The sequence below is a fragment of the Ambystoma mexicanum genome, chromosome 10 (genome assembly GCF_040938575.1).
Source record: "Ambystoma mexicanum isolate Mex_15411 chromosome 10, UKY_AmexF1_1, whole genome shotgun sequence".
Taxonomy (NCBI): domain Eukaryota; kingdom Metazoa; phylum Chordata; class Amphibia; order Caudata; family Ambystomatidae; genus Ambystoma; species Ambystoma mexicanum.
This window is the reverse complement of record NC_090932.1, coordinates 1157760856-1157787645: the sequence shown is the minus strand read 5'-3', so window position 1 is coordinate 1157787645 and position 26790 is coordinate 1157760856. Positions and strand designations below refer to the sequence as shown.

The 26790-nt window shown below is 45.5% G+C and overlaps 1 protein-coding gene across 1 annotated transcript in view; it reads left to right on the top strand.

Moving 5' to 3' along the window:
- Positions 1 to 26790, top strand: part of NCAPH (non-SMC condensin I complex subunit H) — a 742114-nt gene that overhangs the window by 252054 nt on the left and 463270 nt on the right. The window contains exon 7 of the mRNA XM_069619088.1: positions 18441 to 18630. Within this exon, the coding sequence (XP_069475189.1) occupies positions 18441 to 18630 (190 nt within the window). The remainder of the gene's footprint in view (positions 1 to 18440; positions 18631 to 26790) is intronic.

Below are 26790 nucleotides of genomic sequence, written 5' to 3'. Positions count from 1 at the left end.
CCACTCTATCCAGCCAGGAAGGAAAAATAAAGGGGAAAAACAGAGTTGCTGGGAAATCCTCAGCAGATAATTAAACCTGCTGTGGGGAGTTCCTAAAGTGTACCTGGGGAAAGACTTAAAACTATCCCTTGATATATAGGCCCCAACTTCTAGTACAAGTCTATACTACTCTGACAGAGCAGCCAGGTTTATCTTAGGGAGATGTGAGCTGTAGGTAAGTACAATGTACTCTGTAAATACATAGGACCAACAAAACACTTACACACTTGTAGTTATAGTAAAATATATATTTTTCACAAGGTAATTATATTCAGGTTAGTAAGTACTATTTTAACTAATCAACACAATAGAAAACCTAAGCAATACTTCAGGTGAGTAAACCAATAGTAGGGATTTATACAGATCATTAATACAGTTCAATGGTGAGTAAAATCACTTCTCGTAGCAACTCAAGGGTTATTCAACACCAGCAATATCAGTTCAACACTTTTGAAGACTTGTAATACTTTTCCTTAAAGTGTAAGTTCACTCAAAAATTGTATTGTCCCAAAAGATGGGCCATAATCAAAAATATATATATAACATATTTTTTTGAGTTCCTATGTAAAACTTTGAGCTATTGAGGCTCAAAGTTTTGACATGGGGAATCCATTTTGTGATTTGAAGCAGCCTCCTCTGTTCATGTTCAGCTCTGCACTGGCGGCAATAATCGAGCAAAAGCCCCCTGTTTGGAGCTTTTGCTTACTGCTGCCTGAGAGCCCAGGGAAGCACAGAAAAAGTTAAATGAAAGGCAGAGCAATTATAAATATTTCGCCGGATGCCAGCGTAGTATTCATAATTGCCTTGACTTCAACAAAATCTGTGGCAATTATAAATACAACGTGTTGTATTTATGATTGCTGGTACGTTTGCTTTATTTTTACTAACCCCTTCCCCCTCCCTTCCCCCCAGCAGCTCAGGGTAGCCCCGAAAAGCATAACAAAACAAAATAAGCACTTACCAACACAGCAGCACACGGCAGGATGGGTCCTGACTGCAGTCTCTGCTCTCTGGCTGTAATAAGCAAAAGCTCCCAGTAGCTTAACACAAGCACAGAAGGCTCGCTCATTTCACAAAATGGATGACGCATAGTGCTTGAAATGTTTTACTTTGAGCCTCATTTGCTCAAAACTTTACATAGGAACTTTCTTAAACATTTTTATATATATTTTTGATTATAGCCCATCTTTTGAGGCAGTAACATTTTTGAGTGAACTTCCCCTTTTAGGCTTTAGCAGTCCATCCCTATCTAGTAATGAGTTGTTCAAAGTCAGATTGGTGGGAAAGCAGGTAAGGCAAAGCAGCAGAAAATTCAAAGTTCCAGAGGACTCTTACAGGCAAGTAACTGCTTTGGTGGGCCAAAAAGGTTTCAGGGACCTTGGGGAAAGCCTCCCTATAGGCGCCCAAGCATTAGGCATGGGCGATCAGCACTCCAGCAGCAATGTAGCGTCAAAATGGTTTATGGTCTATGCATCAAACGATGCATCAAACGATGCATCTAAATTCTGTTTTACATTAAAAGTACATATCAATCGAAACTGTTCCATCGAATCGATATGTACTTTTAAATGTAAAAGATAGCATGTCAATGCTTTTATTTTCCGTGTTAAAACATTACATGGAGCTGTCCAGTGCTGAAATTTCGGCACTGGCCAACTCCTTGTAACGTTTTAATGTTTTTTTGTATATTGGGGGACAGGTTTCCCCTTAGCCCTCCAACCCCCCACGCCCACTCCCCCTTTACCCTAACCCAACTCTAACCCTAATTCTAACCCTTGCCCTAACCCTAAAATCCATCAATCCATCACATTTTATTCAAAGAAAAGGCATTTAGATGGAAATGATTTTCATTGAATAAAATTTGATGGAACTGACTTAGATGCATTTGTATTCAATGAAAGTCCAGATACCCATCAAAATGACTTGAAGTGTGTACTACCACAAGAACCACAGTATCTGAGGAGTTGTAAAGAAGGCACAGCTGGATTATTTCATGGTGCAGCAGCATTGAACCTGGTCTCCTGTCCCTTGGTCATGGTGACGAACGGAGGGACTCTTGAAGGGATGTTGCAGCAACAGTTGAGAGAAGACTGTCAGCAAAGGATTCTTTGTGCTACAGCGTCGGTCTGCAGATTTGGCACCTTTTCACAGGCAAGGATGAACGTTTACTGCCCGGTCAATCGGCATGGATTCTTCGGTCCTGCACTCTGGTGAGGGGAATTTAACATGGGGATCTTGTCTCTGGAGGTCCAACTGGAGCTCACCAAAGTTCTTGGAGTATTCGTTCACGGGAAGACGATGCACTGCATTATTGCTGGAGGTCCCAGGGTATTGGCGGTTTGTGGGATCACTTGTCTTGCAGGTTGTCTTATGGCTAGTTGTTCCCACCAACCAAAGGGAAGGGGTCGTCCTCTTCGGAGATCCTCTGTCTATTTTTAATACTGGGTCAGGTGCTGGAAGGGGGCTGCTGGCGTCTCTGGTCGTCGTCTTTGGATCTTGTGTTCCAGTGGTCGACTTGGCTTCTGCTTCAGGATCCTCTCCTTTTATTAGAACTTCACATTCATCCTCCACAAACTCGCCCTGCAGGGGCGGGTGGCTGTCCGATCAGGAAAGTCGGCCTCCCCGGGGGAACTGGTGCCTTTACAACAGAAGACAAAAGATAGCAGAGTTTCAGGATCCTCCCATGCTTGCTGTCCTCAAAAGCACACTGGTGCCTCGGCGGGCTAAACAAAGTGTTGCCGCTGAAGTCCAAACTCAAATCAGCATCCCCCTCCCTCCTTTAACCGCCCAACCCCAGGATGGTAAAAGGACAACTATACAAGAAATGGCAAAAAAAGACAGGAGCCACCTTTTGGATCAATGGTGAGCCTTCTGTGCATAGCCGCAGCTGTGAAGACAGCCTGTGAGCAATACTTGCAATCGGTAGAAAACATCCACAGCCATAACTGTATGCTTATCACTGTAACAGAAATATTCCAGGAGCAGAGGGAAAGGGGATACTAGGTAACACCTGAACACTCCAGGGTGGTGTGTGCTAATGTCTCAAAAGTAAAACCTGAGAATGATGAAGGGTATCCCTCTAACCTGGACAGAAGTAGTTCTTAAGGAAAATTAAAAATGGAAGGAGAGCCCAAAGGGCTTCCAGCAGCACTGCACAAAGTGTGCTGCAAAAGTGAAATTGATGCCTTTTGGACAATAGCATGACTCCATAAAACAAAGTAAGACAATGAACAGGATTCCATGGTCTGAGCAAAAAGTATAAATGCGGGTAAACAGACAACATTGAGGAGAACAGGAAAGGGTCCAGAAGTCAAGCAAAAAGTGCTGGGGGTTGCACAGTTAGTGGATTTGTCATCCAAATGATAAATCTCCCTAACATCTGCTTCTTCAGAATATCCAGCAACAGTAGTGAGAGGAGTGTCTGGCTTTTCCTTAAGAACTGATCTTCAGAGAGTCTGGCTGAAGCCAGCCCACCAGTCGAAATGGTTGGCCAACCAACCTAATTGTCCCTTGGGACTAGCACACCCCAGGTCCCATTCACGGGATGTGATTAGAACATCCCATTGTCCTATACTGGTCTTAACCATTCAAATCCAATATGGAAGCTGACACGGGTACACAAAGGGCCCAACTGTTCAGACTGGGTAGTCGAAGGCTACTTCATGGTTCTCTAGAACAAAGGAAGTACTAAAATTAAAAATGGTTTAGAGCAGGAAAAGTTGATATCTTAATGACTATTAAAAAGCTATACTGGGCTACCAATGCAGTAAAATGGCTTGCACCCCATGTCGAGCCAAAACTAATTATAGCTGCCAGAAATCCATTCTCTAAAACGAATGTAGTGCTATATATTCACCTTAACACAATAATTTGGGGTGCATGGAAAGCAGGGTAATAAAAAAACCGGCCCTAAAATCCTCTGGATGGAAATTCTGTTCTAACGAGCCATTCTGGTTGGTCTCCACAGCATGATACATGGCATGGTCGGGGTGATTTAATTGTTATGAATCGGTTCAAACACCTATAGCGGGTGCATGGCTTGGCCCCCTAAAACAAAAGGACGGAGGGACACATTCTAACTTCCAATGCAGTAAATTAGCTGTCACCCATGATGAGGCCAACACTAAATTATAGCTGCCACCATCATTTTCACTAAAAGCGATAGATTGATGAAATCGACAAATTGAATGATTAAAAAGCACTATTGTCTGAGGAGCCTTGGGGGCAACCATAGGACCATATACTCTTAACGAGACTGAAAGGGTTGCAGTAGTAGGTGAACTTCACTAGACCAACAATAGGTCAGTGATCCAAAAGAGAAAAAAACAATACATTAAGTGGGCCCAAAAAGGACCCATGGGTCCCAAAAAAGAGATTAACAATTAATTTTACTGTATTTATACTTTCCATGTTTTGCTTATGTTTAACCTATGGTACTTATTTAACCTTATTGATGTAATTTTATAATGTATATTTTTCAATATACCAGTTGTGATGAGTCCTAGGGTATTACCACTGCTGCCCTGGGGATCCCCTTCACATGAGGCCTGGGAGGTGAGGCTGCTGCCCTATAGTCCCCCTCAGGGTGGTACTCAGTGGTTGGATCTCATGGGGAGGGAAGCACTTCATGGTACCAGTGATGATGGCCTTCGGAGAACGTGGAATTCACCCCCTCTATTACTGTCCCCACTGTCTTTGCACCCCATTTAGTCTGCTCTGGTCCCCCACACCTCTGCGCTTCAGTAGAGCACATGATAAATCCTACTGAGGCCAGAAAGAGAGGCATACCCAGGTAGAATACAAAACATCACTGACGCGAAGATCCGGAAAGGAGGCAAAAGCCCACTGCGGAACAAACATACATAGTACAACTTAAGGCGACCTTGTGATGGCAAAGGACTGCATATGTAGGCAAGCCAGCCCTGGAGGAGTGAGGAAACGGATACCAGTTCTGGGGCAAGGGACCCAAAGAAAGAAGCAGAGAAGCTGTTGAGGAGGGACAAGTCTCTCCAAGAGGTCCATGCAACAGGGACCTGGCCGGTGTCTAGAATAGAGATCCTGACCAGCAAAGCTGAAACAAGAAGGAAAGGTGCACAGCAGAGGATGCGATGGGAGCCTAACACTGCAGCTGCCCGAAAACAGGATGCTGAAAGAGGTAGCAGCAAGGAAACCCTGAACTGCGCCCAGTATAGACCGGAGAAAAGAACGCTTTCTGAAGGTAGGGAAAGGGGTGGGCAGGCTACTGGTTCACTGAGGGAGCTGAATAGATTAAAAACACACACCCCACACCACCCCCATACATGCCCCCCCGCACGGAAAAAGATCACCAGCCGAACGAAAATCTCGGCATCCACCTCCCAATGGTAAGCGTGCCTTCGTCTCACCTGGACAATACCCTGCGCTGCCCAGATGACCCACCTGCTCATTTAGTGTTCTGCAGCAGGCCATCCATGCTGAATCCGACCTGCACGCCACGAGGATGTAGAAAATGCTGGCTGCGATATTTGGTCTGTTGCTAAGCAACCGTGATTACAATTGACCAAGTACCTCTACTTCGTGATAGCCGATCACTGTAACTAGATAGCCCGGCTCTCGCCTGAGGGCTACTAAGGAGGGTGCATCCTGTCTGTGCCTGTCCGGGCCTATACGGCCACGGCACCCCACCCTGCCCATTGCTCACCACATCCCTTACACCTACAGTGACTGATTCCGGACAATTGACTTCTGTCTCACTCGAGTGCCACAAACGTGACAATTACCTTTAAACCTCGTACCCTGGAAACATGCCTACTGCTTAGCCGACCTGGTAAGCGTGCCATTTGCACACTCTCCTAATTGTGCTTAGCCTTGATTACTGATGTTATACAGCTGTATATTTATTTGAACTGACACTGCAAAAGGAAGCTTTTTTTCATTTCGTTCATTTGTCCTTATTAACATTTATCACTCATCACATTATGGCTCGCTAGTCGTACACATGCATATCTTGCGGTCTCCGATAATCCATTCGTCCACTGGCTCTATATCGCACCGCATTATGTCGTATCATTATTTATACAGCTTAATTTATTCAGTTGCCCACCTTCCTTGTATTGTCACCATAGCATTGTGTAAATAGATTATTTCGCTTCTATCAAGTGCCGCCCTAATTTTGCAATCCGCCTGTTGTCACGCAGACTATCCGTGTTCACAAACTTACTCAATCTGCTAATAAAGCTTGGCTGCCTAGCGCTCATCTTAAAACCTCCTCACATACAATGTATACTTAGCTATAGACATCTTACCCTAGTTGTGCGTCCATACGTGACATTAGTATTGTTCCTTCTGTGTACCCATCCTACTTGCTGCCAGATCATTACTATTTCAGCTCTACCATTTTAGGTAGTTAGCTCAGTACCAGGACACTAAAGGCTTGGTACTAGCCTTCCCATTGCCCAAGACTAAATATATGCCTTGTTACATACGATTGCTACATACTGTGAATATACTGTCATAGCATCACCTATTCCTAAATCAACTACCCAAAGTGCCCCACCGCTGCATAGCATTATCGCCCAATGAGTAATTGCACACTAGAGCAGCTGATCTAGCAACTTTAGGATACAGCAACTTGTTCACCCTGTCTCTACCAGATACGTCCAAGTAAACGCTTGGGCCTCGTCATTGTAAGTAATGCCTATGCTGTGTCAACTGTTATGTAATATTATATTGAGAATAGGGTTACACAGACTAGCACTATACACCAAGTTATTGCTTAGTACCCAACTATACCACCTGTACCTTGTGATAACTGCAGCATGCAGTTCCTCCCTAGCCTCGGTGTTCCTCGGTGTACTGATCACAATCCCACAGTACACTGCCAGCATTATGTATGCCTTTTTAGAGTCATACTGCTTAAACTATTATATGCTCTACTAACGCTGAGATCAGAAGCATATATACCTACCTCAAACAATAGTGACCACCTAAAAGCAACAAGAACAGGTATAGAAAGCCACATCCCTCCTACAATAACTCCAAATAATCTGCACCCTCAGCTCATAGCTGGCTGCCCTCCCTTTACCGTACAACACCCCTACACCCGACGCTGGCTGTCCAATACCTTACAGTTAGATAACACTATCAGAATGATCCTTAGTCATAGCCGTGATCCCATCTGCGTCACCCATCGCCATACCTCACCAACTAATTGCCAGTGCGCACCCTCTATCAGAAATTCAAGACTCCGAGCCACATTATCCAAAATCCACAAACTACCAACCAAGTCCACCCGAACCAACCATACCTGCACCAATAGCAATGTCAATATGAAAACTACCATCCACAACAAAAAATCCTACCCATCCGCATCTCCTATCCCCTCACCCAAATTACCCCACGCTACTTTGCCCACTATCCCTATTGCTACCACCTACCCTCACTTTAAAACATCTTCAAAGAACCCACAGGCTGCTACCAAGCGCCCAGACATTAAAGGTGCACTAATTAATGCTAGATCCTAGTAGCACGCCCCACAGAAATAGCAGACCTGATCAGTGGTGAGAATTACTACTTCCTTGCTATAACTGAATCCTGCCGCTGGTCCAGCGCTCCTCCTAGCTATACTGGACAACTATGAAATCATTAGAGAAGACCGAACCAACTCCAGAGGCGGTGGTACTGCTATCATCGCCAAATCCGACTTGGTCATAAGAATTCTACCCTCTCCCGCCACCAGTTCATGTGAACTACTTACAGCTAAACTCCAAATCTCCGACAAGTACACCCTTAAAATACATCTTATTTACAAACGACCAGGACCTATTGGATCATTTGAAGAGGATCTTTCGTCCCTCCTTTCCGAGAACACCAAACTGACCTCCCAAATACTCCTGCTTGGAGATTTCAATTTAGGATTTAATGACCCCAATGATCACCAAGCCCTGGCCATTGCCAATGTATTAACAGAACAGGAGTTTACACAAAGAGTGATCCAAGCTACTCCCGACAAAGGGAGAACCCTTGACTGGGTTGCTGACTATAACTGCATCATATCGATACCCCCTAACCTGGACCGATCATTATCTGATATCATTCATTATGCCAGCCACTACCCCTAAACCGAAGGTTATTCCGATCGCACATTCCCTTCTCACAAGAAATAAAAAGAACATCACTGCAGATAAGATCATTCAACTTATCTTGCAGACTCTGGACCTACTTCCTGACTCAACTAGTCCAGACAACCTAATACATGCCTATAATGACACCATGACAAAAGCCCTTGATACAATTGCGCAACTTAAGTTACGGAAAAGTAAACCAAAAGCCAATTTGAACTCATTGTTTACGCCCCACCTAAACACTTTGAGAAAGGAAAAAAGGAAGCTTGAGGCCATATGGAAAGTCAGCCGTACTGAAGAAAATAAAACCAACTTGTTTAACCTAGCTTCCCTTTACAAAAAAAATTATACGCGCCAAACAAGAATCTTACATTGAGAAGATTAATAAAGTCAGCTCAAGTACTAGGCAATTATTGACCATTCTCAGGGAACTGGAAGCTTCCATTCCACTGACGGATGATTGCCTCAAGGACAAGCCTTGGTGCACAAGTATACAAAATCCCTTACAGAACAAAATCTCCCTACTCCAAAGCAAAATTGCTGATAAAAAAAAAAACACTCTTCCTAGTATAGACAAACCTAGCATTACTACAGCAGCCACCAATCCACCCCCCCCAACCAGTTTAAATCTTCTCAAGTCTCAATTTGAGGTTGAAAGTTATTCTATCACTTAAACCGTCTAATCGCCAAGGAGACAGCTGTCCGGCACAGATATTCAAAGACGCTGCTAGAGACCTCTCGCCTTTCATAACTAAACTTATCAATTCCTCATTTACGTCTGGCACTGTCCAATGCAATTTAAGAGTCTTGGGTCCTACCCCTCTTGAAAAAACAGACCCTAAATCCCTCCATCCCGAATATCTACAGGCGCATTACCACTAACTTTTCTGTTCAAGATTCTCAATAAAATGGCCTATATTCAAAAACGGGAGTGCTTGGAGTCAAATCACCTCATCGGAGTCTGACAATCGGGCTTCAGACCCGGCACGGCACAGAGACAGCATTAATAGACTTAAAAACACAGACCGACTGAACTGAAGTCCAAAGGAAAAACAGCCATGCTGCTACTCCTCGGCCGCGTTCAACTTGGTGGACCTCCAAGTTCTCTGCAACCATTTGTCCTCAGCAACACACTTCTCACAGAGTGCCATTACCTGGATTAAATCCTTCCTTAACAGGACTATGCAAGTCTTCTCACCACAGACCCAATACCTATAATATGTGGGGTTCAACAAGGCTCTTGGGTTTCCCCCACATTGTATAATATATTCACAAAGCCACTGTTCGATGACCTAGATCATCTGGGTGTCACCTACACTAATTATGCTGATGACACCCAGATCCTCATACCCCTATCAGGCGTGTATGAAAGGGACCTGGCTTTGGTGAATAAAATCTCATTCAGGCATGGATGGCTACACACTGCCTATGCCTGAATGATATTGAGTTGCCTATACTTGGCTCCACATGCAACCTTAATAAACTAGGCCAGATCTACACCACCTTCAACATTGATGGCAAGTCTATCAATGTGGCTAAAGTAGTAGAAACCTTAGGTTTTTTACCTAGACTCCGCCCTCACATTCAATAAACAAGTCAGCTCACATGCAAGCTGATTAGAGCAATGCAGACCATTCTTGTCGAAGGATAGTTGCACTACCCTAACAAGAGTACTTCTCCTATCCAAGCTGAATTATTGTAATGCTCTTTCGAATGGATTGTGTCCTCCCACGTATTCCTTATCTTTGATAAAGCCACTTCCAGCTTGCTGGCCTCTGAATTTTTTCACAGTAGAGGGTGCTACGTGTCAACGTCCCTCGCGTCGGTGTCCCTCGAAGGCCTACGTCACCATAGGTATAAATAGTCTTGCGCAGCGTCCGTTGCTCAGTTCAGTTTTTCGGTGCTTCGGAAGCCACAGAGACGCAACGCTCGGTTCTTCTACTCACCAAAAATCTTTATATCCTATGATGGCATCTTCGTCCGAAACATCGACGCCATGATCCGGCTTCAAAAAATGTCGATTTTGGTAAAAAGATGTCATTAACTGATCCTCACAGGATCTGTGTGGTGCCTGGGATCAGAGCACCAGTGTTCGGAATGTGAGGACTGTATGTCCATGACGGCGAAAGCCTTGAAGGAGCCTTGAAGGAGCGTAGGGGGAAGTTAGAAAGAGGTAAGCCTGTTAAATCTTCTACTCCTTCGAAATTGTCCTTGGCTAAGTTGAGACATTAGTCTCCTCCCCATCGAAAGACATTCCCGATCGAGGCCTCGAAGCGGTTCCCACCACTCTTCGAGATCGAGACATTCTAAGAGGAGTCATCCTAGAGCTCCCTATTCTTCATCCTCCAATTCCCCAGAAAGGGTCACCTGCCCCACTAAACAGAACTCTCCAGCTAACTGGGAGGAATTTCGATAGAAAATGTTCAGGGTCTTCGAGAACGCAGCCTTGCCCCCCTTGGAGATGCCTAGAGGTGATACCACGGGTGAAAGACCCGAAAAACCAAAATGCTGAGAGTCCTCGAACCCGGCAAAAAATAAACAATCCTTGAGAGCATCATGAACCATCGAGTAAAGACAAGACTTAATCGAATAAGACTGGGTCATCGACTCCATCGTTGAAGGTACCTTCAACGCACAAGTCATCGACACCTTCGTCGACTCCAATGAAAGAGAAGCCCTCAAAGCGCAGGCACCAACTGCGCCATCAGCACTACAGGTGTCAAATGTCCTGTCCAAGGCGTTGAGAATATCGACGACACAGTAGGATTCCGATTAGATGACATCAAAGCCTTTTTTGAGTTTTTCAACACCATTTACAGGATTGTCGAGACCTATGACGTCTTAATCAACTACAACTTTTTCTCATGCATTATCCACCAATTTGGAAATGGGTTTTGCCCCTCTTCCACGATCCAACTATTTCAGAGCTTTATCCTCTGAGGAAGGAGAGGACTCTGACAATGAGAGGCCTTTTGGTTTACAAACAAGAGCGCCTATTCCAGAGGAATTAATCTCTGAGGAGAATAGATTGAGAGATTTTCAAGAATCTTTACAAGATGCCAGTGGCATAGATACCTCTCCAGAGGCAAAATTTGCCAGACAGAACCTGGGGAGCATGCAGAAATGCCTTACAGAGCCCTTATGGCAAGAATTAGCAATTTATGGGGTGGACAACACCTACACCCTCTTTCCAACAAGATGATCTTAGACATCTTAGATAAAGTGCGTCAAGAAGAACCTATAGTTCCTTTTCATGCAGCATTGCAGCGAAAAATAGCTGCAAATTGGGAAACACCGGTGGTTATCCCGGCAGTAAATAAAAAGCTCTCTGCAAAGTACAGAGTGTCATCCTCAGACCCTGAATATTTAAGTAAGCACCCAACTCCAGAATTTAGTAGTGCAGGCAGCGATGTCATCAAGTAGTAAATCGGCATGCCCCACTATACCACAAAACAGGAACGACAAAAGATTTGATGCCATGTCTAAAGTCTTTTCAGCATTCAATATGGAACTTAAGCCTATTTACGCCACTTGCACGCTAGCGAGATTCAGCCACACTCTTTGGGAGTGCACTTCATCGGCGGCTGACCGACTCCCAGAAGTGGAGGAACGAGACACATACTTGAATATCAAGGATGGGATGTGGGAGTCCCTCCAAACCGGTCTCGACAGCATCAGCAGAGCCGTGGCAGAGAATACCACAATCCGCAGATTTGCGTGGTTGCGGAAGTCTGGTTTTGCTCCTGATGTACAAGCCAGGCTTCTGAACATGCCCTTTGACGGTACCTCTCTATTTGGCAAGATGGCTTATGACAGTTTGGAGAAATTGCAAACCTCAAAGGCGGCAGCAAAATCACTTGGGGCTGCAATCCGTCAAACTCCAAATCACCCGACAGGTACGTCCTGGAAGGGAAAGCCCTTTCGTTTTTACCCCGCATTCGGAAAAAACAGGGCAGCCAGCTCAAAAGGGTCAGAAATGATTCACCCGTGGTGGACGGGTCAAAGGTACCAAGCCCACATCAGCAGGTGCTGCTTTACCCTCCGCATATGCGTCAGCCGCTTCTAAACCCCCCTCTGGTCTCGCCACACAACACCAGTAGGAGGCAGGTTAACTCAACATCTGACAGAATGGCAGGCTATTACGTCAGATGCTTGGGCATTGGAAACAGTTGCCATGGTTACTGCCTGCCTTTCCTACACACTCCTCAGTCGTCCACCGGGGAACAACTCTTTGAAGCTTCCAGACCCGCTCCTTATGCAGGAGATTTCAGAACTGCTAGAGAAAGGTGCCATATAACCAGTACCTGTAGCGGAGAGGAACAAGGGTTGGTATTCCCCCTACTTTCTAATACCAAAGAAGGATGGAGGACTGAGACTCATCTTGGACTTATGAGAATTGAACAAATTCCTCAGGAAAGACAAGTTCAAGATGGTAACCTTTTCTCAGATCTTTCAGGCCCTCCAGCTTCAGGATTGGTTGCCATCTTTGGACCTTCAGGATGCTTACTTTCATGCGCCAATCCATCACAAGCACAGGTTCCCGAGGTTCGCCATTGGCAGCTCTCCCTATCAATTTGGGGTTCTGCCATTTGGGCTGATCTCGGCCCGAGGGTCTTCACCAAGCTAATGACGGTTGTGGCAGCAAGTCTAAGGAGGGAAGGGATTCATGTCTACCCCTACCTGGATGACTGGTTGATCAGAGCAGTGTCCCAGAACAAGCTCAGGCCCATCTAGATTATGTTTGCCACTCCGGCCACAAACTGGGCTTCTCCCTCAACATAAAGAAGTCACAGATGATGCCATCACAGATACTCCAGTTCATTGGAGCAGTCCTGGACACATCCCTGGGAAAAGCCTCGCCACCAGAGGTGAGGGCTCAAGATATTCTACAGATGGTCACCAGGTTTCAAAATGACCAGAGTCTACCAGCCTTCGACTTTTTGAGGTTGCTCGGCCTCATGGCATCCTGCATTTTTCTAGTGCCAGAGGCTTGCCTGAGAATGAGATCTCTCCAGTGGGCGCTAAAGACCCAGTGGTCGCAATTCTCAGGAAGAATATCAGATCTCCTACAAATCCCGGACAGAGTAGCACAAGACCTTCAGTGGTGGACCTGTCGGGAGAACATCTTGAAAGGAGAACAGTTTTGGGAACCATGGCCGGAGATAACGGTAGTTACGGACGCTTCACTCACGGGGTGGGGAGCCCATGCCAACGACTTGACCATCAGCGGTCATTGGTCTCCATCGGAGTCCAGACTACACATCAACCTATTAGAGCTGAGAGCAATCGGACTAGCGCTGAAGGCTTTCCTGCCATCAGTACAGGGAACACATTTCCTGGTAATGACTGACAACACAGTGGCCATGCACTACCTCAACAAAAGGAGGCGTAGGGTCACTGCCACTGTGCAGAGAGGCAATGCTGCTCTGGTTCTGGGCATTTCAAGAAGGAATCTCTCTATTAGCAGTTCACCTAGCCGATGAAGAACTCTAGGTCGGACGCTCTAAGCAGGCAGAACAGTCTCCCACGAGTGGGAACTTGTTACGGCTGTCCATTGGGGTCTCGCTACTTCACTTTCCCGTGTGCCAATGCCCACGGTTTTGCCCAGAATCGGGACTTGTAACATGGAGGAGCCCGAAACCGTAAGCAGCACACTAGTGTTTCTCGCTCCTCAGACCGAGCGAGTAGCCCCGCCTTCGACTTCCGGAATTGTATACCCGGTTACTGGAACTTCGGTACTACGCGTTGCTTCTCTATTCAGAGTCGCGCTGCGCACCGTAAGTTTGTTACCTCTCCATTCAACTATTGCTATCTAGAGTTGCTCTCTCCATTTCCGTCATTAATTCTCTTCCAATTTCTCGTCCTGAACATTAGAATATTCGATCCTTGTCTACGCTCTGTGGATCATCAGGAAGTCATCACCTAGTTTCAACAACCGCTCCTGCCGCCTTTGGTTTGTAGCTGACATCTGTTTAGCTAGATAGAGTTGTGATTCTCATGGGTTTTTTCCTCACGCCTAATCTTGTGGTTATTTACAATCTACATTAGGAACCCACTTTAGACATCCTTTTCAGCCTTCTATTCCTTCGAGTTCAAGACTCGTAATCTGTTCTATGCTATTCATTTCTGGGTCTTCTGTTTATGGGTAAGATCCAAATCTCTTAATTGCATTTCTCTTTTCGCACATTGGACATATTCTTACTCCTTATCTGTTCTATTAGGCGCTTTGCCAACATTTACCATCAGACTGAGATATAAAGACCTAGTAGGGAATAGGCTTGTCGGGGTAAGCTCCTTTCTATACCCTTTGCTATTTTGCTAGACTCTGGAAACCATATTCTTACTTACCTGCATTTCTACTCTTTTGAATTAGAATCCTTCCTGACAAGAATCTGGACCACATTAAAACTAGCGTGAGCTTTCACCAGCTGCCTGCAGGAACCCACGCACCCCAGCAGCGCATCAGTTTTTTTTTTCCTTCCCCTTTTGGGGTTTTCCCTGGAGCCTCCACTTCCACCTAGCCTTTTGGCTGGGTTTTAGAGGGGTTTTTAGGTAATTCTCTCTTTCATCTATTACAAAACTGTTGACCATCACAGAGGTAAGTGTTATTTACAATTGCCGAGAGACATATTTGGTTTCAAGTGCTTTATTATAAAGTTATTACAGAACTAGCTCAGGAAGTCCTTCAAGAGATCTTCGCCCTTTTGGGAACCCCTCAAGTGGATCTGTTCGCCACCAGTATCAACAGGAAGTGCAATCAGTTTTGCTCAAGGGAATTTCCCCCGAGAGGAGCTCTAGGGGACGTGTTTGTGGTGGACTGGGAGTTTCCACTTCTGTACGTGTTTCCTTCAGTCCCCGGCATTCCTCAAGTGATCAGGAGGTTGAGGAGATTCCGGAATTCCATGATCCTAATTACCCCGGATTGGGCCAGGAGAACATGGTATCCGGATCTTCTAGACATGTCAATCTGTCCTCCGATTCGTCTTCCATAAAGAGAGGATCTTCTCTCGTAGAAGAAAGGTCAGGTTCTCCATCCAGATGTCAGGACCCTCAACCTTCACTCTTGGTTTCTGAAAGGTTGAGATAAAAAAGATTGGGACCTTCTGGATGACATAATGGAGGTGTTGCTTTCAGCCAGGAGGCCAGCAACAAAATCTTTATACCGCTGCCGTTGGAACAAATTCTGCAGCTAGTGTAGAGATGAATATTGACCCTTTATCATGTAGTACACCGATGGTGTTATCTTTCTTACGATACTTGGTAAATTCAGACCTTCAAGTTGGCACAATCGAGGGTTACCTCGCCACGCTGTCAATCTTTAAGTGCACGGCCGAGGAGCCTTCATATTTCAAGTTGCCCACAGTCCTTCAATTTCTGAACGGGTTGACTAATGTCTTTCCCCAACTCCTTTTCAAGTTCCCCTGTGGGACTTAAACCAGTCTTAAAATGTATAATAGGTACTCCATTTGAACCCCTTAATTCCTGTCCATTAAGGTTTCTCACTCTTAAAACTATCTTCCTAGTGGCTTTAACTTCTGGCAGAAGAGTGAGCGAATTACAAGCTTTATCTTGCAAACCTCCTCATACAATCTATCGCAAAGATAAGTTAGTTCAAGTGAAGCCAAATTTCCTCCCAAAGGTGGTGTCAGAATTCCACATTACACAAAAAATAACCTTACCTTAATTTTACCCTCCTCCCCATCCAGGGAAAGAGGAAGAGAGATTGCACAGGCTGGATCCAATGCGTGCTTTGAGTTATTTTTTTTTATATTAACAGACTTGCAAGGATTAGACAAGCAGACCAGTTTGTGGGGTATGCAGGACATAAACTAGGTTTATCTATCACGAAACAGATCATCTCAAGATGGATAATACAAACTATTATAGAGTGCTATAAATTGGCAGGAAAAGAGCCTCATCCACACCTTAGGGCTCATTCAACCAGGGGTATCGCAGCCTCTTCAGCTCTCCAGAGGAGTTCCAATTAAAGACATATGTGCGGTTGCCACATGGTCATCCGCACATACTTTCACCAAATTCTACAGTCTAGATTCCTCCACTAGTCAGGAGACTAAATTTGAAAAAGCTGAGTTGCACTCTGTGCATCTTTAAAGAAATAATTGTTTTACTCCCGCCTCCTATACACATTACGGCTTTGGGAGTCTATCGAAGATGAGGAATACGTGGGAGGACACAATCCATTCAAAGAACAAGTTGCTTACCAACTGTAACGTTCTTTAGACTGGATGTTCCTCCCCCTTATTCCTTATCGCCCCTCCCATCCTTCCCCGCAGTAAAACTTCCCTTGTAGTTGCAGCCTACGTGCCTTCAAAGGTACTAACCATCTCATACAAGACAAAAACAGCACCACCAAAACAGAACCGCGCAACGGACGCTGCGTGAGTCTATTTATACCTATGGTGAAGTCAGCGGCGATAGAGGCCTTGGAGGGACACGGACTCGGGATGTCGACGCGCAGCACAGTCTACTGTGAAAACATTTCAGAGGGCAGCAAGCTGGAAGTGGATTTATCAAAGATTAGGAATACGTGGGAGGAACATCCAGTCGAAAGAACGTTACAGTTGGTAAGTAACTTATTCATCTAGGGGCCAACAAATACCTCATCAAAAAAATCCAAACCCTGCTAAATAATGCCTTAAGAGCCGCTAAGAGAATACATTTCACATCTGAGTAGACGGACCAAATGGCTTAACACTAAAGATAAAATCATGCTCAAAACATTATCCCTAACGCATAAATGCCTTAACCATGCAGCCCCTACATACCTTTCTAAGAGAATCGACAAACCCTCCTCGACCCCTATTAGGACCATCAGTTCAGCATGCCTAGTTGTACCTAGATTCAAGCTAAAGGCAGGGGAACCAGCTTCCCGGTTATGGCAGCCCAGGCATGGAAAGCCTTACCCACTTCACTGAGAGCAGACCAACCCTTCTATATATTCAGGCGCAACATTATAAACTGGATCATCACCAACGACACCGATGGCCAGCCTTAGTCCTGTACATATTAGAACTTACTGGAAACTAGACTACCCCTTCTGCCTGGTCTAGTCTCTAGGATGACTTGGAAGTTCTCATCTCATTATATGTGTATATATATATATATATATATATATATATATAAATGTGTGTGTGTATATATATATATGTGTATATGTATGTATATTCTCCTCTGTGCTCTATTAGTTTCAATCCATCCTATGTAATGCTGTAACTAAGTTGAAAGTATCCCTGTAACTCACCATGTAAAGGCACCCAGATACCCTTGGGTCGGGTGCGCCATGCAAATAAATAAACAAACAAAACACACCTACTTACACACACCCACCCACCCTACTTGCACACACACCCCCCCACCCTACTTGCTCACATCCTACTTGCCCACACCCCCACGCACCCTACTTGCCCACGCACCCTCCCACCCTACTTGGCCACACCCCCACGCACCCTACTTGCCCTCGCACCCTACTTGCCCACACACCCTCGCACCCTACTTGACCACACACCCTACTTGCATGCGCCCCCTACTTTCTCTTTCTCTCTCCCCACTGACACTTTGAAACTAACTTTGCAAAACATCCTATGTGGAACAGTACCTGGTAGGAAACGTACACCAGGTCCGTTCAAAAGGACCGTGATGGAAACAAGGGCTGGGGTTCCACTGAAAGCAAGTGAATCCGCAGGATAGTTGACCAGACCTGATGCCCCGTTTATGAGCTAAAGAAACGACTGCTGTGCCACAGATACCATTTATCGAGTTCTGATCATCCTTTTGGTTGGTGCCCTATTTTACCATTAGGTGGAGATTCCAAGTGGAAACATCTCCCCAACAATGAGTGAATCTGTTGGGTAGATTGGCTTTAAGCTACCTCTTTGGCTGTGATATTGAAAATTGGCTAATTTCCTGTGCTTGGTAGAAGCTATGTAAGCAATTGATGATTCAGCAGAAAAATTGCAGTTTATTCCTGCCATTCAGTAGAAGCTATGTAAGTGATTGGCTGCCCGGCAGTTCAAGTCAATACTGATTAAGGTAAGTTTGTAGAAACTGTTTGAGAGGCTTTGATGGTGGTTGTCTGGGGTGATGCAGTGATTGGTGGAAGTTGTAATAATTTGAAGCAAATTATCAGATAACGGAGCGTGGATTCTAAAGGTGGTGGGGGTGCAACACTTTTCCATCATTTGTACAATTTTTGTCTTGGTTGGTGTGGTTAAAATCTGTCCCTATGTCTCTGACCGAGGCCTGCTAACATGTTTTCTTTTACTATAAATCTTTCTACAGATTGACCCAATGTTCCAGAGGACGGCTGCCTCTTTTGATGAATGCAGCACTGTGGGGGTGTTCCTTTCCACCTTGCACTGTCATGATTACCACAGTGCGTTGCTCTTCGACTCTGACGTACGACCCATCTCCACATCTGAGCCGCAAGAAGCCCTAATCCCGGGAGAAGTAGATGGATCAGACTTGAAATGTAGGTTCAAGAATCTTCTTGGGTGCCGTCAAGAGGCCTGCCACCATCTTTAGTAGGCATAAGTAGGCAATTATCCCCCCCTTTGCATTTGCCCTAGATCCTTGCTTGCACTGCCTTTACCTGTTTCTTTATTTGCCCTTCATCACCCCATTCTTGTCTGCTCTTGTTTTGTTTAGACTGTTTTTGCACAACACTCTGAGGGCTGTACAACCACAAAGCTTACTTTGCGACAGTACACCCAGCTAAAAAGAAGCAAAATCTCTTAAGGTAGGTAACGTGACGGTAGTCGGGCAGGCTTAACTGAATTGAGGGTAGTAGGCTCACACAAAGGCACAATTAGTCCACACACTAATCTATGGAAAATACTCTACATGGGTACACTGAAAAATCACACACGTGTTCAATAAGTACTTGAAGCAGACCTACCTCAGTTAAAAAAAAGAGTGTAAATAGAAAGCAGTAAAGTGTCAGACACACAGCCCAGTCTTTAAGTCCACTACATGAAGATGGGCACATTACATGGTGGGAAGAGAAGGGTATTGGAAATCATTGTCAAACTGGATCCCACTGACAGTAAGTCACAGTATTTCTAGACCTCCAGTACACAGTATTTAGAAAATACAAATGCATACATCACAGCCAAAGGAGTGCTTGGAGGAAAGAAAACAGAGGCCGCCAAAAGAACAGCAACATTTCGGCTGAGAGCACCATGCTATTACACCCCAGAGGCAAATGGGTACAATGTCACCAGAATTGGTGTAATCTGACCTTTTACTTGAGCCGAAGTGGAATACATACCTTTGAGACGGTACCTGCCCAACTCGCCACAGTCGGTTTACTGCATTTATAAATTGTGTAGGGGTAATGGAATAGTTTTATTTAGATTTTAAGGTAGGTTGGAAGGGGTCTAGAAAAATGGGCTTGCCACTCATTTAAAATGTGCTGCAAAATAATCTTGAGAAACTAACACTGTTAGATTTACCAGATCCTTTGAGAATACATTAAAAAGCCGTTGCAAGCTAAAATAGTATTTGGTCTAATAGTCCTTGGACTGGAACTGGATGCAAGAGAAATGTCCAGGGTGAAGTACCCCGAAAGTCACTTTGCAGCGTTTTAGGTGAATGCAATGTTCCCCATATTCGTACATAGGACAAAGTCAAGAAGCAATCCATGGCAGGCAAATCCCATTTCTGCCATAAAAGTGTGGCTGTGGCAGCAAACAATGCCAGGGCACAGCAGGGGATCTATGAAGTGCTCCAGAGGCAGGTTCAAGAACCAGTAGTCCCAGAAGCTGTAGCACAGCAGGGAAAAGCTCAACAGTAACCAGTGGGAAATTACTGGTGAGTCCCACCTGCCAATAGTCTTGACCATGGACCACAGGGACCCGTGATGGTAAGTATCGTAAATAACACACACTTGGGGAAGATGTTCTTCTTGCTGCTTCCCCTCCATAGACCTCTATGGGACTCCCCCCGCCTTTTTATTTTTGTTTGGAATCTGTTCTGACTTTTGGTGGTAAGTAGTCTTTTTGTTTCACTTACCTTCTCATCTATTTTGGGGGCACTGTCATTCCCTATGGCAGTGCAGGCAGATTCTCCCCCGATTAGCAATTTCTTTGTTGTTTCTAAGCTGCACACATCACCTTCGTTCAAAGTTCGGTAGGGGTGCTTTGTACACCTTCTTTCTTTTGTTTTAAATAACATTGATGTTGCTTGAAGGGTCCAAGGCTTGATGGTGGCATTGGTTATTTTTCCAGTGTTTATTACTTTCACATGTGCACTTTTGTATTTTACCACATAATGCTATTTAGAATGGTTTTATGTCATTGCAACAAAATCATTTACAGAGAGGTAGGTTATAAAGAAACTACAATAACGAAAAAACAGTTTTTGGGTGTATTTTTATTTGGGAGGGGGATCCCCAGGTTCATTGTTTACCTATACATCTAACCCTACCCCAACCCTCTCCAACCAGTTTTAACCCCTTACCCCCATGTGTTTTTTATTTATAGTTTTGTTCTAACCTACCTCTCTGTGAATGTTCTTGTTTATAATCACTGTCTACCATTTAAAATAACATATACTGTAGGATTACACCTACCATCCGCACCCTGAAAACGGTAATGAGGAAAAATCTTAGCACTTGGAAAAGATCTAGACACTCCTCGGATCTCCAACTCTACCTCACTGCTCTTCAAAACTACTCCTCTGCTTTTGATTCTGCCAAATGTGACTTATCTCTCATTTCATCTCAATCCTCTCAACCTAGGCGCCTCCAAAAATCTCTTGACTCAATTCTCTCACCTTAAACCCTACATCTCCTCTACTCTTTCTGCTAACAATCTAGCTCTTTACTTTGCTTAATAATGTCCAACATTCAAAATAACCTCGCAAAATGTACCTTTTATCTCACCCTTCATGCTCACTTTTCTCCACCACCTCTACCCTCCTCTCCTCTGACAATGTCTTCCTTTACCCCCCACTAACCCTGATGAGTTTATTGACCTCCTCAGGGCTATCCCTTCATGTGCACCCATCAACCATTACATGGTGAAACTCATAGCCCCCAGTGTTGCTCAATATCTCCCCCCCCCCCCCCTCTAACTCCTTTCTTGACAGTGCCACTTGTCCATCCTTCCACAAGTTGGCTACTGTCCTCCATATCCTTAAGCCTAGATCCTACCTGTCATGCCAACTTTCGTCCTTTTTTACCTCACTATTCCAAAATCCTAGAGTGTGTAGACTTCAATCTACTAGCTGAGTTACTTTTATTCACACAACCTTCGGGATCCTCTTCAATCTGGCTTAATCCTCTGCACTCTAGTGAGTCCGTTATTGCATCTCTTCTGCTTGTCATGCTAACGTTAATCTATTCTCATTCTTCTCAACATCTCTTCTTCCTTCGATACTGTCAACCATTCGGACCTTCTCCATCCTAACCATCGCAGGCAGGACCCTCGCCTGGTTTGCTTCATATCTCAACCCCATACAGTTCCAGCTGTCCTGGAACAGCCTTACCTCCACACTCTACACCTCCTGCCCCCAACCCCAGTTTACTTTTGCTGTTAACCAAGTCAGTCCTGGGTCCACTTCTCTTCACTCGCAATGCCTTTGCTCTTTGGCACCTTGATCTCCTCCTATGGTTTCTACTATCAACTCTTTGCTGATGACACTCAAATCTTCTGTCTTCCCCTCATCTGATGGGCTACGGTCACAAATGTTTCTCGACCATCGAATACTGGATGGCATCTCACTCACTCGTGCTCATCTCTATTAAGAGTGAGGTTCTCTACTTTGCATCCAAACAGGCTATCTCTTCCTCTCCCCCTCTTCTATTCTTCTCTCTGGACTACCTTCCCTACTCTGCTTGCAAACTTGGTGTCGTCTTCGACCCATCTCACGACTGTTCGTTCTTCATTTCTTAATCTGCCATTGCGGCCAGACTTAATATCCTGAACATCAGAAAAATAAGACCCCTTCCCTTCAACATTGCTAAGCACCCAATCTCCTTTTTAGTACACCATCTGTCTGACCCCTGTGCCAGTCTACTCTACGGCCTTCCCAACTATGCTTTTTCACCTCTCAAAGTTCATTGCTATCCGTACACTCATCAACCTTCCCTGCTTCAGCTCTTCCTCCCCAGCCTTTAGGCTGGTCATCTATGAAACAGAGGGCAAAGTATGAATTCATTCTCTGCATCTTCAAAATTATACGTGGATTTACCCCACCAGAGCCAAATTGGTCTATTGCAACACCCTCTTTGCATGTACTTCTGAACATAACTTGTGCAAGCTACACACTATCCAAAACAATGCCATCTGGCCTGTCCTAGGCTTGTCCAAGCACAACCATGTTAGAGGCCAGGAAAGATGCCTTACTGGCTCCTGATCCATGAACAGATTAATTTCAAGACCCACTCCATCGCACACAGGTGCACCACCAACTTTGTCCAGGCCTACCCATCACACTGTGTGGAGAAATGCACCCCACCTCGCCCACTAAGATCCACGAACAGCCACTTCCTCAATAGTGCCCACCTTCACTCGAAAGACTGCAGGAGGGTTGAGCTTTCCTGTCATTGCTGCAAAGCTTAGGAACAATCTCCCCATCGCCCCGAGAAAGGAACCTTCCTACTGGACCTTTAGAAAAAACCTAACTTGACACTTTGCCTAAAGCACTCCGAGCTAAGACACAAAGACATTTTGATACCAGTCTCCTCTTCCCTTGCCCCATTGTACTTTTTCGTATGTATTCTTATATCGTTTCACCTAATGTAACTAGCGCCTAGATACCGGAGAGGCTCAGTGCGCTGCAACAAATGCTAAAATGAAATAACTATTGGCCCATCTCACTTCCTAGTCTCCCCCTCACTCCCTACGATCATCCTCCGCTCACCTTTCATGCCCCTAGCAACCCCTCTTGTTTCTGCTCTCCTCCTTGCTTCCTTATTCTGGAATGCTCTCACCCATGGTTAAGGAAACTGGTCCTCTGCTCTGTGAACCCATGTTAAAGTTTTGTAAGCATTTATGTACCAAAAATGCATTTTCCCTGTTTTTTTCATTAAACATGAAGAGATTAAACTATGAAAGGGCTGTGCCACACATTTCCGCCCTGTCCTTTGGCCATCTAGTCTTTTGACCTTCCTCCTTCCCTTTGTGGCATATATGGTAAGCCCTTTCTGTGAAACAGGGCAGTATTTCTTTGTGCCCCGATGTGGAGGCTGGGACATTCTGGGTCCATTCCACAGCCTGCTGAGCCTGTCTGTTGATCGACATATGTGGTAGCAGGAGGCTGTCTGTGACACTCCCTGCCAGTTGGAATGGCGCAGATCCTTACTATTTGTGTGTTTGGGGGCAACTCTGGCACACATTTAGGATAAGAGGAGGACTTCTGCAGCCAATCTTCAGGTAGTCTGAGGCAAGGCCCCCTTCAAAAAGTAGCATACTGCTGAAGACCCATGCATTGTTATTGCAGACAATCTGCATTGATTGCATGAATGTCCTTGCTAAGCCCGGCACCTTTGTCTGATCTGCTTAATACCTTCATTGGTGCTTCAACCTCTGGCCTCTTAGGAACATCCAGTGCGGATCCCTGCTTGAGAATCCTGTCACTGGAAGTTGTTAGAATTGTCCAGGGACCACCCTGTGGATTGAACAGCTCCCTCCTGGGCTGCTTAATGCATAGGACGCCATCACAAGTTCATACTTGGGACTTTGCAGAATCTCAGCTTGTGAGATGGGGCCTTCCCCCAGTAGTCGAGCTCCCCAGAACATAGAGGGGCTTGTAGGACCTACTTCATTGAATCCATCATGAACGCCTCCTTCTCCCACCTGATTGCGATTTTCACTGCTTTCTCCTCCTTCCGCTCCTGGGGGTCCTCTGAGGTTGTCCGAATGGTGGTAGTTTTCTTGTCGTGCCAGGATAATCCAGCTGCCCAATCGCAGGAACAGTCGTCAGAGCACGGAAGCAACAAGTAGACTCAATCCTGGTGCCGAAAGTGACTGCTGCACTAGGAACCCCATGACCCACTCCAAAGGAAACGCTCCAAGTAAGCTCGCCCATTGGGTTTAGCAAATCCATGGGTGGTTTGTGGAGCAATTTGAGTGCAAGGGATGAGTATTTGTTTCTAACCCCATTCCATAGGGTTCAACGTGTGCAGAGTCCTATGTTACTACTTCCTTGCCTGGTCGTGATCGGTGGAGTTATGACCAAGAGTCCCCACCCAGGCTTCCCATTAAAGTGGTGGGAATTGGCAAGGACCCCTAAAGAACCTTGTTTACTCCGTTCATACCTTCCAGGAACAGTTGAATGTACGTGTTGTCTTTGCCAACTCTTGTTCTACTTCAACTCTCTTAACTCCCTTCAAAGGGCTAACTTTGTGGCCTGTGACAGTTAAGACGCTAGGCGTCGTCGCCTTTAGCAGACTTTAACTGGTATAGTCTTCTTATATACAACAGTTTAATAATGTTCTCACTTCTCCTTTTACAATTATGTTCTAATTGGCTCGTGCAGTACTTCTTTCCTTTTCTCTCTACTTTACTGCATAGTTTGTGTTCTTGCTTGAAGCAGATTTAAAGGCCTAAAAAGTACAGTGTTGGTGCTCTTTAGCAGGAATATCGCATGGTGAATGTGTACCTGTTCATAGTGTAGGTTTAGTAGCTTTACTTAACTGATTTCCATTTCATATAATTTGTTTAAAGGCATATTAAAGGAATGGTTCGTTCAGAAAATATTATTGGCCTAAAAGAGGGCCAATAATAAAACAAATACCTAAAATATATATTTGTTTTAAGTCCCTATGCAAAGTTTCGAGCAAATGAAGCTCAAACTTTAAAATTGCAAGCACTAGGGGGCATCCATTTTGTGATTTCAGGCAGCCTCCTCGGCTCTGCCTTTGCGGCACTAAACAAGCAGCAAAGGCCCCCTACTTTGCCGAGCCGGAGGAGGCTGAGAAACATAGAAAGAAAAACCGCAGCGTTTTTTAAACCCAACCGCGTTTTCTGCCTGCCGTGGCCATCACTTTGAGTCTCCGGTGCTCCCCCGGGGGAGCACCGGAGACCCAAAGTGAAAGCCAAGGCAGGCAGAAACACAACGCAGTTGTCTCCATGCCCTACAGTAGCTTTCACTTTGAAGCTCTCTGGGTCCCTGTGGGGAGTCAGAGAGCCCCAAAGTGAAAGCTGCTGTAGGCAGAAACACAACGCGGGTGTGTTTCCGTGCCGCGGTGTTTAGAAATACGTTTTTGTATTTGTAAATGCCGCAGTATTTACAAATCCAAAAACGTTGTTGTTCTGAATGCTGCAGCTTTTGCTGAGTCTCCTGGACTCCCTCAGGGTTGGGGGGGCCCAGGAGACTCCGAGCGAAAGCTGCAGCATTCAGAACAACAACGTTGTATTTGTGATTGCCGTGGTTTTCCAACCACGGCAATCACAAATACAACAATGTTATATTTTTTATTGGTGCGCCTCGGCTTTTTGCCTTCATTTTACATTTTCTGTGCTTCCCTGTGCTTAGGGAGCACAGAAAACGTAAAATGAAAGTGAAGGCAGCCTCCTCAGCTCTGCTTAGGCTGCAGTAAGCAAAAGCTCCCAGTAGGGGGCTTTTGCAGCTTTAGTGCCGCAAATGCAGAGCCGAGGAGACTGCCTGAAATCACAAAATGGATGCCCCCTAGTGCTTGCAATTTTAAAGTTTGAGCTTCATTTGCTCAAAACTTTGCATAGGGACTTAAAACAAATAGCTAAAATATATATATTTCTGAGGCTTGTGGAATCTGCTTAGATCACATGCTGTGCATAGGCCGACATCTAGTGGAAGCTGCGGAGTATTACAGTTTGTTTTTTGAAACTCGAAAATGGGCGTCGACACAGGCGTGCCAGTAATACTATCCCTAGTGTGACGTCCACTGTACCCAAGATCCCTCACGCGTCTAGGATCCTCAGATTTTTTTTTTCCGCCATACTGGTCGGAAGCATCTTGCGGAGTCCCCTGGCCTTAACCATACTTTTGCTAATAATTGAAATTTATAACTCTTTATTGACATCCTTCCCCACCCCAACGTCGACCCTCGACGACGGCTGGAGAAGACATCGACCGTCGGCTGCTGCACGACGGATCTGGGCCTCGGAAGGCCGCTGACCTCGGCCCGGGCCTAGTAGGCCGCTGGCCTCGGCCCTGCAAGTAGGGAGAGTGGGGGGTGGTACATACTCTTCACTCTTGGTATATAGATACACTTATATATTTCCTACACTTATCAGCCCGCTGCCTCAAGGTGCGTATGGAGGGTACCCCTTTCCAATTCTGCCCCAAGTGCAACCGCAAATACCCTTGGGTCGACAGGCACGCCACGTGCAATCTCTGCTTGCCGAGGGACCACCCCGAAGCGAACTGCAGAGCGTGTAGTAGGTTTAAACCTAAGACACTTAAGGACCGTTCGACAAAGCGTTGGGCCCAGCACGCCAGGCAGGCGGCCATGGCAGCGGAGGGCGCCTTCAGCGATGGCAGCGACGCCGTACTTTCGGACGGCGAGGGCATTACGGCGTCGAAAGACAGCCGAGCGCAGGTCCCCAACCTCGGAAGGTCGTCCGGCAGGGCGGCTATGGGGAAGACCCCCGGCGACGCAAGCGCTACACACCCTACACACACTAAGCACACGAAGTCCAACCGA